We start from the raw sequence: 15,728 nt of genomic DNA on the forward strand, positions 1-15,728 counted from the left end.
CAGTGACATAACCAACCCAACCATGAGCTGTCCATCAGATGGTGATGGCACTCCGGCAAGTAGTCAAATGTTACTATAGTGTTGTTTAAGCAAAGTTACATATTTTATATATGCCAAAAGGAGAATAGAAACCTTTTACCCATTGCTCCGATTTAACATAGCTGCCTTGTTTCTCGTTTTAAAGGAATATTCAGACGCAGTTGAAGGCAGCGTTCTCATTCTTGTTCTAATACACATTTTCTTTTGCAAAAAGACAAGTGTCACGATTCGCTGACATTTTTTTCTGTAAGTGGCTCACAAAGATATGCTTCCTAGCAGAAGCTGCTAAAAAAGATGTTATTTCAAGGTAAAGATAACCATCCAGCAGTTAGTTGAGATGGTACCTGCTTTTTTTGACATCATTTTTAAAAGAGATGTTTGAAAATATTTCCATTATGTTATAGTTGATTCTTTCTGTTCGGAAGAGTTATGGTCTATAAATTCTTAGCAAACACTGAGCAAAACTGAATACTGCTCCTAGGAGAAATACAGGATTAGGTTTCTGCCAGCCTCTTCACATTTTGGTAAAACTATCAATACATAACCTTGTTTTATGTGTGTGTCTGTTTAAAGACACCTTATTTAATGTATATTGTTGATTCATTAGTTGAACTCATGGCCAACAGCTCTATAACTCTTGTGTGAAGGAAGCTTAGCTAACACAAGTATTTTCTACGTAAGGCACATCGCTCCCTTGTGCTTGGGAATACTAGACAATGCTATGTTTGAGGACCATTTTAAACAGCAAAATCATCAAAAAAAAAAAAAAAGAAAAAAAAGAAAACCCACAAAATGTGGAAAGTGTAGCATTAAATAGACCAGGAAAAGGACACTTGTTTACAGTGGGAGAGCTGGTGTCACCTTGTTCTACCTCAGCTGGGAACGTGCACGGCAGGCAAAACAACTTTTTTTGCCACTGTACTGTGTCTGCTAATAAGCAGGGAAAGCAGGGTGAGTATTGCTTTTAAATTTACCTATAAATTGTAGGTGAATTCACAAGTATGGAGTTAGTGAATAATAAGGATGGATTGAATTTTGTTGCCCAAAACAATGGGAGTACAAAACTGTCATACTTGAAAACTTGGAAACAATTTTCTAATCTGCTTTAAAATCTTCTATATGGGGTTTCCCTGGTGGCGCAGTAGTTGAGAGTCCGCCTGCCGATGCAGGGGACACGGGTTCGTGCCCCGGTCCGGGAAGATCCCACATGCTGCGGAGCAGCTTGGCCCGTGAGCCATGGCCGCTGAGCCTGCGCGTCCGGAACCTGTGCTCCGCAACGGGAGAGGCCACAACAGTGAGAGGCCCGCGTAACAACAACAACAACAAAAGTTGTCCAGTAACTCTCCACCTCAGAGTTAAGGGTAAATGTCCAGACTTAGGCTTCTGGCCAAGGTAAAGTAACAAGGATTGGATTTTCCTGTTGCCTGAAATGACTCAAAAATAAACGAGCAAAATACATGATAATGAGGGAAAATTATGAGCAGGTTTTTGGCACTAAATTTGCCAATTTAAGAGAAATGGACAAATTCTTTGAAAGACACAAATTACCAAAGCTTCCTCAAGGGAAATAGATAATTTGAATAGCCCTATATCTATAAAAGAATTGGAAATTTAGTTAAAAATCTTCCCATAAAGAAAATTTCAGGCCCAGATGGCCTCACTGGTAATTTCTACTGAACATTTAAGGTAAAAATAAATTTACGCAAACTCTTCCCAAAACTTGAAGAGAAGGAGATACATTCTAACTCATTCTATGGGGACAGCATTGCCATGATACCAAAACCACACAAAGACATCACAAGAAGAGAAAGGCACAGGCCAATATCCCTCATGAACACAGATGTAAACATTCTCAATGAACTGTTTTTTCAAGATAAAAGGAATATATGTGAACACAAAGACTTGTACACAAATGTTCTTAACAGTTGTATTCATAATATCTGAATGCAGGGAAAAGGCCAAATGTCAATCAACAGGTGAATCAATAAACAAATTGTGGTACGTCCATATAATGGAATGGTACTCAGCAGTAAAAAAAGAACGAATTACGGGTACGTGGAATCTCCAAATTCATCATGCTTAGTCAATGAAGACACACATCAGAGCCCATATTTTATTATTGTTCATATATATAATTCTAGAAAGGACAAACTATTTTATAGTGGCAAAAACCATGTCAATTTCCTAGTACCGGGGTGGAGAAAGGGGTGGACTGCAAAGGACATGAGGATGATTTTGGTGGGGAAGGAATTATGCTGTATCTCAATTGTGGTGGTGCTCACACAGCTGAATACGTTTTTCAAAAATTTTCAAACTATAGTTTGGATGAATGCAATTTATTTTACATAAATTATACCCCCATATTGCTTAAAAAGCCAGCCCTCACATTCCTGTTTCATGAAAAATAATTTAAAATTATTTTAAATTAAACATACATAGTCACATTGTTTTTGCAAAAATCATCTTACCTACTGGTATTTTCCTACCACTACTATTTTTAATGAGAGCAAAGAGTTTAAAAAACACAATAAGATGTTTGTTTAAAAATTATTGTTTATTTAATCTTTATCTCATTATTTAAATAATTTCTTTGTATATTTCATAAAGTACATATTAGTATAATAATATGTGCAAATGATTTATATATATATTTTCATGCTCACAAATTTTACCCATAGAGATACATAATCAAAATAATTTGGAGACTACTGCCCTAGAAAGTTGGAAGATCCCTTTTCTCAGAAAACTGAAAGAAGAATTTACCTGGAAGCAGCGAGCTGAATTCATCAAGCAGATGGCTGAAGCCAATGGTAATATTAGAGTATACCACATTTACGTGCCACGGGAAGACTCAAGATTGTAAAATGTCATTTCTCCTAGTTAGTTTCTCTCAATTAGCTCATGAATTTAATGCAATTCCAATAAAAAAAATCCCAGTGGGATTTTTTAATGCAACTTGGCAAGATGATTTTAAAATTTATTTGAAAGTAAATGTTATGAATAGCAAAGGCAATTTTGTAAAAGAACAAAGAAGAGACATTTGAATAAAAATCAAAGCATATTATAAAGCTGTAGCAGGTGAAATCTTGTCATATTAGTTTGAGAATAAATCAGGAGAAACAAAAATTGAATTCAGAAATTGATCCATGTATGTGGAAATTTATCATATGTTATAAATGGCATTTCAAATCTTCAGATAAAGTCTGTTAATAGCCAATAATTTGGGGACAATCAGATATCTGTTTGAAAAAAATATCAAGAAATATACAATCTTGTCTCATACCACTCATAAAAATCAACTCCAAATCTACATAGAAAAAGTAAAAAATTAGATTAAGTGTTATACAGCTATTACAGAATATCCTTATTATCTTGGGTAGTAGTTTTCCTAAACTAGACACAGAAAGCAGAAGCTCTAAACAATAAAGTTAGTAAAACTGACTACAAGAAAATAAAATTGTGTAGGACAGAAGACACCATAAATTAAGAAAAAAGGATAAAATATTTCAACACATAAGGGTTTCTATGCATAATATATCGATTACTTCTATAAATTAATAAGACAAACAACCCAATAGAAATGTGGCCAAGAATATGAATAAACAAACAATTCTCAGTAAAAGACACATGAAATGCTAGTAACCATAGATGTTCAACCTTCCTAGAGATTACAGAATACAAAGTGAATCAGTAATGAGATATGCTTTAGGTATTAGATTGACAAACATTTTAAAAGTTTGTATCAGGTGTTTGGTATACGGAAAAATGAATCCACCCATATACTATGGTAGCACAACTTTTAGAGAACAAATTAAAAACACCTATTAAATTTTTTAAATGAGCATTTTCTGTGACCCAGCAGTTCCAGTTATCAGTATCTACCCAGGTTATACCCTTAAATAAGTGCAAAAGGAACATGTACAAGAATATTCACTGTAATAGAAAAAAATAGAAACAACTCAAATGTCCATGAAAAAAGGAGAATGGTTAAACAAGATGTAGTTTATTCACAGTAATATCCAAGAGTGGAAAAGAATGGGGTAAGTCCAAACAAACTGTTGTAAAAGTATCTCCAGGGCTTCCCTGGTGGCGCAGTGGTTAAGAATCCGCCTGCCAATGCAGGGGACATGGGTTTGAGCCCTGGTCCGGGAAGATCCCACATGCCACGGAGCAACTAAGCCTGTGCGCCACAACTACTGAGCCTGTGCTCTAGAGCCCGCGAGCCACAACTACTGAAGCCTGCGCGCCTAGAGCCCATGCTCCACTACAAGAGAAGCCATCGCAGTGAGAAGCCTGCGCACTGCAGTGAAGAGTAGCGCCCCCCCCACTCACTGCAACTAGAGAAAAGCCCGCGCACAGCAACAAAGACCCAATGCAACCAAAAATAAATAAACAAAATAAATTTATTTTTTAAAAAAAGTATCTCCAATATACTTTTGAGTGAAAAGATGAAGTTGCAGAATGAAATACATATTATCCCAATTTTTAAAAACACAACTAACAAAAATAAAATAATGGTTTTCCATGGCACCAGGTATATGTGGTGCTGTGGTTAAAGGAGCCTTTACTTGTAGCCATGTATAGTGTTTTATTTATTAATTTTTCTACAAAGGTAAAAGTCATAGATTAATTGTATAATTAAACATTAATAATAAAAATTAAAATATATAAGACTAATAATTAAGTTCACTCTTTCCTAAACTAGGGACTATCATATCAGCTACCCCAAGTAACAAAGAAATTAGAACGTCTACAGGAAAATGTCCTTATGGGTTGGGGGAAGATTTAGTTTGGCTAACAGTTCACAGACATTTTAATACTTTGGGGTAGCTGGTATTTTGCTGTAGAACCATCTTTCTGAATAGCAATTTGGACAAAAATGTAAGTACTTGCCAGCATACAGCCAGTATATAAAATCAACCAGGCTTTGATAGTAAAATATAAAAGCCCAGTAGTGACTGTAAATCCAGGTCTCCTTTCGCCAAACCTGGCTTTTAGGCTGTTTTATCCTGTTTCTCTATTAGTGTGAGCCACAAAATTGATGGGCGAGCATCGCCACCCAGTGGCTATGGTTCACATTTGCAGAGTTTCGTACTGTGCCCTTTTGTTCCTAAATCTCAAACCAATAGTGCTTTCAGATATCCCTTAAAAGAAAAATGTTCTAGAAATTCAAGAAACCCATATAGGGTTATCAACTTTTTAATTCTGGCAAGTAAAGATTTTTAAAAAGCCTACTAAATACCAGCATTGCCAGTTTTGTAAAAGAACAGATATTTAAAACCAAAAAATCGGAGAGGCCATACACTAGATAACAGGACAGTCCTGCTTATGAAAGAACAGTTGAAAATTTATATGCATTTCATACATGTATATTATAACTATATTAATAATCAGATGTGGTTAAATATCATTTCTGAGTGTGCCTGTGATGATGTTTCTAAAAGAGATGAGCATTTGTATTGGTGGCCTGAGTACAGAAAATGACCCTCTCCAATGTCCGTGGGCTTCATCCAGCCCATGGAGGGCCCCAATAGGACAAAAAGGTAGAGGAAGATTGAATGTTCTCTTTCTCTTTCTGCCTGTTTGACCCAGGACATCCATCTTGCCCTGCCCTCGAACTGGGACTTAACGCCACTGTTGCTCTGGTTCTCAGGCCTTTGGGCTCTGACCGGAACTACAGCAGCAGCTTTTCTGAGTCTCCAGCTTGCAGATGGCAGATAAGGAGTTTCCTATTTTCCTATTGGTTCTATTTCTCTGGAGAACCCTCATACAATAATAATTACATGATTCTCCTTCATCGGTATATGTCTCAGCTTTATCAGTAAAAGCAGAGCTGGAGACAAAGTCTTGTACACAGAACCTTAATTCTGGAGGTATCAGGAGTGAGAGCAGGGAGCGTTAATGAGTAGTATTGTCCTTTCCATATAGAGGCAAACTGCCTTTGATCCCCTTTACCACTGGGATTGAAAAGAGCCCATTCACCAGATCAGTATCCCCTGGGAAGTTCAGAAACCATATTGATCTGTTCCAGTAAAATACTACCCGTGACTCAGCAGCTATGACTGGACTAAGCACTTAGCTAAGTTTATAGTAGTTTTCAGCTGTCTTCCATAACCCATCTGGTGTTTGCAGGAGTCAAACATGTGAACTAAATGGAGACGTGATGGGAACCACCACTTCTGAGTCCTTCACCTCTTAGAAGTTGGTGCTCAAGTCTGCAATTCCACCTGGGATGCAGTATGTCTTCTCCTTTAATACTTCCTGGGTCAAGACAGGGTGAGGGAACCAATGTGAGTTGCTAAGAATGTCTGTCCCAACTGTGTAACTGGGAACCAGGGAAATAGCCACAGGGTGGGTGTGTGGACACATTTGACCCCCTGTGGGACATACTTGTACCTGGCTCCAGGTGCCCTCACTCTAACTGGGGCCTTGTTGGTGTTTCACGTCCTGTGGTGTCAGTGTCAGCTCAGACCCTCTATCCAGCTCTTGGGAGATCTGATTCTCGTTTCTCCAGTGGATGGTAACTCTGGTAAGTAACCACAGGTGCCTTTGGGAAATGATAAAGAGAATATTTATTGATGCTACTGCAGTGGCTCTGCAGGGTCCTTCCTCAAGTGGACCCAGCCTCCTCTATAATTGCTGGACTGTGGTCTGAGAACTGGGTTAGGTCCTAAAACCGGGTGAGAGATTGATTTTCATTGTACTAACCAATGTCAGCCTTCTGCTCACCAGATTTTTTTCCAGTTATACAAGGCAAGAAAGCACCTTAGCTGTCTGTGCTTCCATCTTATCCCTTGGAATACCGTGGTCAGATAGCCACACCGCAGATTACCGGTGCCAGACACTACAGTTGCCATTCCGCCCTTGCCTCTTGTTCTACCAAGTCCATCCACCTTGCTTCTGATGGCAAAGTCCAGCCACCTGGCTCTGCTGCTCTGGAACCTACCATTGTCTTTGGGAGTCTAGTTTTAGACCACCATCTGCTACTGTCACCCTAGCCTAGGCACTCCGAGCTTCTCAAAGATGCTAGAGCTTCCTCACCGGGACATCTCTTATTGCCTTAGTGACGGTCTTAAGAGTCCTCTGGACCCTTGCAGGGTGGATTAATCTGCTTTAACATTCCCACCTCCCCGAGCCTTTTGACTCTTTTCTCTTCCAGGGAGTTCCAGCATCTCCACCTCATTTATTGATACTGTTGTTATATGTAAGCTTCACAGAGCCATCCCAGCAGCATTAGAATTGGCTCCTTGCCAGGATGTTAAATCCTGAAGGAGCTGGCCCTGTGTCAACAAACTCTCTCCATCCATTCTTTTATTCTGTGCTTCTGGTCCAACACCCTAAAGGTACACATGCACCCACACATATTCCCTAGTCCTGCTGAGCCCAGTGCTGCAATTCTGTCAGTGAGTAAGCTGTTTCCTCTTACAATAGGGACTGCTCTTCCTCACTCAGGTTCTGCTGAGACCTGACTGAATACCAGTCTGGCAGCAATGAGGTGAAGTGGGTCGCACCTTGAGGAGGATAAGCGTCATCTCGTGAGGCGTCTACTCAGCTGGAGTCTTAGCATGGTATCTAGGCCAGGGGAGGCTGCTCCCCTATATCAAGGAGAGGGGGCCGCTTCTGCTGGACTGGAAATTAGAGTGGGGGCGGCATCTGTGTTGTAATATTCTCAGGTGCACGGTCCCGGTGCCCCATCCCAATCTCAAGTTCCCACCCCTGTGCTATCGGGGTTTGACTTCAGCCTAGGAGACCTGCTAAGGCTGTACATCTGGCCTCCTCTGCAGCTCTGTCACCCTGAAATCCCAGGCCTCTGGCTCCTTTTTGCCTGCAGCAGATGAAAGTCTTTTTAAACAGTATCATGGAGGCCTGTTGGTTTTCTCAGCATGCCCCAAGTGAATAGCTGGCTGATCTAAACCTGTCATTCTTTCTTCAAGGCTTCCTACACAGTTAACCAAGCCAGCTAACTCCACAAACTTACTATTACCCCCATACTATTCGTATCATAGAGATACAGCTTAACCAAATGCTCTGAGTCTACCTGCACCTTATCCCTCCACCTGAAGTAAAAAGAGCCTTAGTAATCATGATGCTACAGCAAGCCAGGGGTTATCACCGCCCTACTTCAGGTGCCAATTGTTTTAGCTTGTGTCCTTCCCCAAACAGCCTTACATAAAGACTTGCTCCCTGGTGGCTTACTTGGGAGGCGGTCGTAGGGAAGGAGAGAGGGGGTGGCAAGAGTCACACAGGAAAAGCAGACGTAAGGGTCACCATTGAGGCTGCCGCTGTGGTCAGCGGGGTCCTCATTCTGCCAGGATCCTGAGCAGTGCACAGAAGGCCTCCCCGAATGCACCTCAGTGGTGGCATTTATCCCTTGGCTCCTAAGCCCATTGGTTGCAGTTTGCGTCTAGGATGTTAATTCCCTCTCTTTTCCACATTGCATGTGTGTGTGGGCCCTGCGAGCTCCTTTCTGTGTCTGAGGCATCTGTGGAGTTTTTGGTAGAAAATTTAAAATGCCTGGCATGCACATGGGCCAAGAAGCTTGAAGAGAATCAAAGCTTGCGTGGATCTGCTCATCCTCCCATGTCAGAGATGTCAGACTAAGGACGAGCGGGGTGACTGAGGACCCTGGATGCACCTGCTCCCATACATATCTATAGAGTCACAAATTCAGGTAAAAGCCCCAAACTTTACCATGGCCCAAAGGCCAAAGGTAACTGCTGCCCTTCTTCCTCCATCCTTCCAACCTCGTCTCCTACCTCTGTCCACCGCCTCACTCAGCTCTAACCACCCTCCCCTCCGTGTGTGTGTTGGGGGGGGGGCTCCCAGACACACTCCCGGTGTGGTCAGTTAGCATTTAATCGGAGTAGCCACGCACCAGAGGCAGCTCCCAGGAACCTCCAGGCAGCTCTCTTTCCATCAACACGGGAGGGGTTGCTGATTAGCTTAATGAATGTTAGAAATGGGTTTAGTGAAATTAGTGGCTTGTTGGTGTATCAAAGTCCAGTGAGGAGACAGAAACCACCTTGTGATTTGAACAGAGAAGGTTTAATGTGAAGAATTATTAATGATAACAAGGGCTTGTCTGGTATGAAGAGAACTCTGAAGAATACAGGACTGGTAGAGGGAGGAGCCCCTGCCACTAGGGCTGAGCCAGGCTACCCCAGAAAGAGGCCGCCCCCCAGAGCTGAGACCCAGACCTCGGTGGGAAAGGCTCACCCATGGCTCACTGAATGGTAGGGGTCTCACTGAGAGGTAGCAGAGGTCACAGGAAATGTGCACTCTGGAACTTTACAGAAATCCACTCTCTTGGGGGCCAAGGAAGGTCGTCCATCGGGAGGTGCTTCATAGGAGGCACTTGGCTATGACAGTGCCCGAGGGGGCTGCTGGGGGAATAAGCTGTGGTCCGCTCTGTGCTGCTCGCCACCGCCTGCGGCAGGAGCTGGCTGCCGGTGGTTGTCACCACTGGTTGGGCTGCTAAAGTAGCGGCACTTTCCGGTCCCAGATGTAGGCATTTGTCTCCTCCGGTTTGGAGTAATTGAAGATGCATGGTGGGGCACCAGCGCTCCTCCTACAGGCCTGTCCTGATTCCAATTTTAGCTGAGTTTCTTGAATTAATTCCACACCTGGAAGGAATCCAGTTTTATCGTACTGTCAAGGCCAGTTCAAAACAGGAAGAGACAAATGCCCACATCTGGGACGGGAAGATGCCTCTACCCAACCAATGAGAAGCCACTATACTTTGGACTCCTAGCTTCCTCCAGTGGACTCTTTGGTTATCACAGCACCTCCCAATTACCCACTTTTCCATATAAAAGCAAGTTCCCTTTCGTTGTTCTCCGGATTTGCCTGTGGTCTGTCATAGTTTGTACTTCTCAATTTGCAGTTTCTCTTCTTATTCCTAAATAAGCTCACTTTTGCCGGCAAAATACTGGCTATTACATTATTAAAGTTGATACAGGTATCGAGCATATAAAGAGGAGAGAAAAGCAAGAGGAGGAAAAAGAGACAGTTTGCTCTCAGCATTTGGGACTAATATTCAGGAATGACTGTCATAGATCATAATGGGCTGCAAGAGATCCTACAGGCCATGAAGTTCAAAAATTCCGTTCATGTATTGATTTTTTTTTAATATCTCCTCATTTTAGAGGTGAGATCCAGAGAAGGGAGACAACTCCCCAACATCACGGGACAAGTCAGTAGCAGAGCCAGGACAGGAACCCAGGTCCCCAGACTCGCAAATCATTCATGAGGGCATGCCTTGTTCCTGGCTGCATGCTAAACTCTAGTACAAAACTGGTGAGGACAATGTGAATGAAGTTCTTGCCTTCGTGGAACTTCAAAGGAGGTGCTCCAGCTGGATGTTAGAAGGCGAGGAGTTTGCTAGACACCTGCAGGGAGAAGAGGGCAGTGGGAAGGGCATTCAAGGCGCTGTGTGCAAAGGAAGGCCTGAAACATCCCTGGGATTCAGAAATTACAAGCAGAGCCACCTGCCTTAAGTGGAGTGATGGGCTGAGGGGCGAGGTGACGCTGGGAGGAGGATGCACTGTCGAAGACAGCAGGGAGCTCTCTGTGGCTGGAGCGCCGACTGAGCGGCGTGGGAGCGGGAACAGAGGCAACAGGGCCAGGTAAAAAGTGTCGAGGGACAGAGGATAGGGGAGAGCACTACGCTGGAGTCGCGCAGAGTGGGCAACCTCTTAAATTTTACTCCTGCTGATTACCAAAAAGCAAAGGGCCTTTGCAAACTGAGAGCGCCCACCAGAGCCGGGAAGGTGCTCAGCAAACACGCGCTCTGCGGGAAGGCGAGTGAGTTCAGGCCGTCTGCCGGAGCTCGGAGAAAGTTCGCGCACTATGTCGGTAGGGCCGGGACGGGTCCTCTAGGTCGAGTCACTCAGGAACGGGCGATACCAGGCTCCGCCCAGTCCAGCCCAGCCCTCCAGCCTCCCTGAGCCATTGGCTGACCTCAAGGCCTTTGCTTTCAGCCAATAGTAAACGTGGCCGCAGGCTCTTCCGCCGGGGGAGGTCAAAGGTCGCCAATATGGCGGCGCCCAGGAACGGCTGAGGCGTGTAGCGGAGGATGGCGCTGGTGGCGGGGGCTCGGCTGGGGCGCCGGCTGAGCGGGCCGGGGCCGTGGCGCGGACACTGGACGGCAGCCGGGCGCTCGCGGAGCCGGCGCGAGACGGCGGAGGCCGAGGCGGACGCGCCCGTGTTCCAGTACGTGGGCGAGCGCGCGACCCGCGCCGACCGCATTTTCGTGTGGGGCTTCAGCTTCTCCGGGGCGCTGGGCGTGCCCACCTTCGTGCTGCCCGGCTCCGGGCCCCAGCCCCGCGCCGGCTCGCGGCCGCGCCGCAGGATCCAGGCCGTGCCCTACCGCCTGAAGCTGGACCAAAAGGTGAGGACTTCGGCTCCCTCTCTTCCTCCCTCTGTGCTGGCCTCCGGTCTCGGCCGCTCCTCCCGAGGCACTCGGCCCTCTCGGAGAGGTTGGCGACGCTGGGTGGCCAAACTTAAGAGAGCATGACCCTCGAGCGGGCTGCCGGAGGGGAGTGCGTTAGGGCGCTGCTAGCATGTACCGAGTGGCCGAAACGTGCCAGGTGTTGCGCCCGGCTCGCGTCATTCGGGAGTCGGGGTTGTTGCCACAGTTACGGGGGAGGAAAGGGAGGCTCGGAGAAGTTATGAGACAGGCCCACGGCCCCCCAGCTGGCAGGTGTTCGTACTTTGGGATTCGCCTTCGGGCCAATCAGACCCCAGAAGTTCTGCTGTTAGGAAAGCCGACTTCAAAAGGTCAGAGAAAGCGTGGGCCGGCTGAGGTCGGTGAACAATTCGGAAAGGAAATGTTAACTGGAGCAGTAACAGGAATGAGAGGAAGGATGAAAGGTCTAAACACAGTGGAATGGTTGCACAGGAGTCCCCTGAGTTGACTCAGATTTGAAAAGATGCAGCAAAGAACAGCTACCGGAGGGCGGCTTATCTCGGCAGCTAACATCCAGAAAAGCAAAAACGGATGTTAAGGATAGGTTCTTGCTCGGCGTGGTTGTGGACGTCTTGGTGGGTGGTGAAAAAGAAGCAGATTTGACCAGTTTGGCTTCTGATTTCTCTGTCAAGGATAACAAATGATCTTTTGCCCTAAAAGGGGAGATCGAGAGAGCCAGGGAATTTAAGCTCCAGAGGAATGAAAAGTTGGGTTTGACTTCTTAATATTGAGTTGTGAGAGTTATTTATGTATTCTGGATATAGGTACTTTATCACATATATGATATGTGCAAATGTTCTCTGCCAGTCCATGGATTTTCTTTTTATTTTTTTCATAGTGTCCTTTGGAGAGAAAAAGGTTTTAATTTTAATGAAGTTCAGTTGATCAGTTTTTCTGCTGTGGATTGTACTTTTGGTATATCTAAGAAATCTTTGCCTAACCCAAGATCACAAAGATAATTTTCCTCTGTTTTTGCCTGGGAACTTCATAGTTTGAGTTCTCATATTTATGTCTGTGAGACAGTCATTTGAATTGATTTTTGTGTATGGTGTGGGGTAAGGGGTTTTTTGGATGTGGCTATCCAATTGTCCTGTCACTAGTTGAAAACACTATTCTTTTTTTATTGAATAGTCTTGGCACCTTTGTGAAAATCGGTTGATGGTAAATGTAAGGCTTTATTTCTGAACTCTCAGTTCTGTTCCATTGATCTATATGTTTATCCTCTTGATTACTGTAGCTTTATAATTGGTTTTTAAATTGGGAGATGTTAAGTTTTGGCTCTTCAGGGTCTTTTGCTTTTCCATACAAATTTTAGTATTAGCTTGTCAATTTCTGCAAACTACCTGCTGGGATTTTGGTAATGATTACACTGAATCTGTAGATCAATTTGGGCACAAATGCCATCTAAGTAATTTTGAGTCTTTCAATCTATAAACATGAAATGTCTCCCCATTTACTTGGGAATTTAATTTCTTTCAACTATGTTTTTGTAGTTTTCAGTATACAAGTCTTGCACGTCTTTTGTTAAATTTATTCCTAAGTGTTTTTTTCTTTTTGATGTTCTTTTGAATAGAATTGTATTCTTAAGTTCATTTTTAGAGTGTTAATTGCTTTTACATAGCAATACAATTGGTTTTTGTATATTGACTTAATGTTTTGTGACTTTACTGACCTTGCTTATTAGTTATATAGATTTTCGTGTGTTCCTTAGGGTTTTATACATACAGGATCATATTGTCTGGTTGTCTGAATAAAGACAGTTTTACATCTTCATTTCCAATTTGAAACTTTTGATTTCTTTTTCTTGCCTGACTGCATTGGATAGAACCTTCAGTGTAGCAGTGGATTGAAGTGACATCCTTGCCTGTTCCTGATATTAGGGAGATAGTATTTAGTCTTTCATTTATAATTATGACATTAGCTATAAGTTTTTCATAGATACCTTTTGTCAAGTTGAGGAAGTTCCCTTTTTGTCCTGTTTTGTTCAGAGTTTTTCTTTTCTTTTTCTTTTTAAAAAAAATCATGACTAGGGATTAGATTTTTGTCGAACAATTTTTCTATGTCTGTTTCTGTGATCATGTATTTTTTGTCTTTTATTCTATTAATTGGATACATTACATTAACTGATCTTTGGATATTAAACCAGCCTTGCATTCCTAGGATAAATTCCACTCGATTGTGGTGAATAATCCCTTTTGTACATTGCTGGATTTGGTTGCTAATATTTTGTTAAGAACTTTTTTGTTGTTTTTTTCTTGTGATGTCCTCCTTGTCTGCTTATGGTATCAGGGTATTACTGGCCTCATAAAATGAGTTTCTGGAAAGGTTTGTAAAGAATTGGTATTATTTCTTGTTTTAATGTTTGGTAGAGGTCGCCAATGAAGTAAGTCATCTGGACCTGGGCTTTTCTTTATAGGAAAAGTTTTTTTTTTTATTACTAATTCAATATTTAAAAACTTGTTACAGGTATATTAAATTTTTTATTTCTTCTTGAGTCAGCGTTGGTACTTTGTGTCTTTCTGAGAATTTGTTTTGTGCCAGTTATCTAATTCTTTGGCATAAGTTGTTGATAGTATTCGCTTATGATCTAAGTTTCTGTAGGGTTGGCAGGTTGGTGACCCCCTCTTTCACTGCTGATTTTGGTAATTTATATTTCCTCTTTTTACCTTGGTCAGTCTAGCTAAAGACTTGTCAGCTTTGTTAATCTTTTGAAAGAACCAACATTTAGTTTAATTCATTTTTTGGTATTGTTTTCCTGTTTTCTGTTTCATTGATTTTCAGTTGAATTTTTATAATTTTATTCCTCTGCTTGCTTTGGGTTTAGTTTGCTTTTCTTTTCTAGTTTCTTTTGCTGGAAGGTTAGGCTATTGTTGAGGTCTTTCTTCTTTTGTAATGTAGGTGTTTATAGCTATAATTTTTTCTTTAAACACTGTTTAGCTGCAGCCCATAAATTCTGTTATGTTGTATTTTGACCTTTATTCACCTTATTTTTCGATTTCCTATGTGATTACTTCTTTGACCCACGAGTTATTTGGAAGTGTTTAATTTCCAAATATTTATGTTTTCCCTAATTTCTTTTTTCATTGATAGCCAATTTAATTCTGTTGTGGTTACAGAACATACTTTAATTTCAGTCCTTTTAAATGTATTGTGACTTTGTTTTATAGCCTAGCATATGGTCTCTCCTGGAGAATGTTCCATGTGTGTTTGAAAAGTATGTGTATTCTGTTGTTTGGGTGGAGTGTTCTATAGATGTCAAGGTCAAGTTGGTTGATAGCTTCTTGGTTAACCTGTTGTTTGCTCCAGCTGTTAGCCACCAGTATCTAGGCAGCTGCAGTATTCACCATTGGTCTCTGACAGTTTTCAACAAACATCCCTGGGGAAAAGGCTGTTTACCCTGGATGATATCTGGGTCAGATCAGAAAAATAGAGCATTGTGCTTGGGGTCTTACAGGGAACCACTAGATAGATCAAATGAGAATTCCCTGGGAATGGGGCTTTGAAATTTCTCCAATCCCATTTTGCCTCCTCCAATGGCTTCCAGACTGCTGGTTTTCACTATAATTGTGAGCTGTTGGTTTTCAGGAGCTGAGAAGAGGTGGATGGGAATAGGTCAAGTTAAAATGCTGCAAAGCTTGCTGTTCTGAGATTCAGCTGCTTTTCTTAAGTAAACATTCCCCAGATTGCTTTAAGTCCTTGGTTAATTTCCAGAGTTCTGAAAGAATTGTTTCTGAGAATGTTAGTCAGTGTTCTTATTGCTCCACCATTTTCACTGCTGTCCCTAAATCCATGTCCTTTTTTTTTAAATTGAAGTATAGTAGATTTACAATGTTGTGTTAATTACTGCTGTACAGCACAAAGTGGCTCAGTTATACATATATATCCTTTTAAAAAAAATAAATTTATTTTGTTTATTTTTGGCTGTGTTGTTTGTCTTCATTGCTGCGTGCAGGCTTTCTCTAGTGTCAAGCAGGGGCAGCTCTTCGTCCCGGTGCGTGGGCTTCTCACTGCGATGGCTTCTCTTGTTTGGAGCACGGGTTCTAGGCCCGCGGGCTTCAGTAGTTTTGGCTCGCAGGCTACAGAGCGCAGGCTCAGTAGTTGTGGCGCATGGGCTTAGTTGCTTCGTGGCATGTGGGATCTTCCTGGACCAGGGCTCGAACCCATGTCCCCAGCATGGGCAGGCGGATTCTTAACCACTGTGCCACCAGGGAAGCCCCTATAT

General features: G+C 42.6%; 1 protein-coding gene across 2 annotated transcripts in view; it reads left to right on the plus strand.

The window, feature by feature from the left end:
- Positions 1 to 11,077: 11,077 nt before the first annotated feature.
- RCC1L (RCC1 like) overlaps positions 11,078 to 15,728 on the plus strand; it is a 35,769-nt gene continuing 31,118 nt past the window's right edge. For both annotated transcript variants that reach the window (XM_082670485.1, XM_082670484.1), the window contains exon 1: positions 11,078 to 11,428. In XM_082670485.1, the coding sequence (XP_082526611.1) occupies positions 11,114 to 11,428 (315 nt within the window). In that variant the 5' untranslated portion in view covers positions 11,078 to 11,113. The remainder of the gene's footprint in view (positions 11,429 to 15,728) is intronic.

This window comes from Grampus griseus (genome assembly GCF_964374135.1).
Source record: "Grampus griseus genome assembly, chromosome: 14".
Classification (NCBI taxonomy): domain Eukaryota; kingdom Metazoa; phylum Chordata; class Mammalia; order Artiodactyla; family Delphinidae; genus Grampus; species Grampus griseus.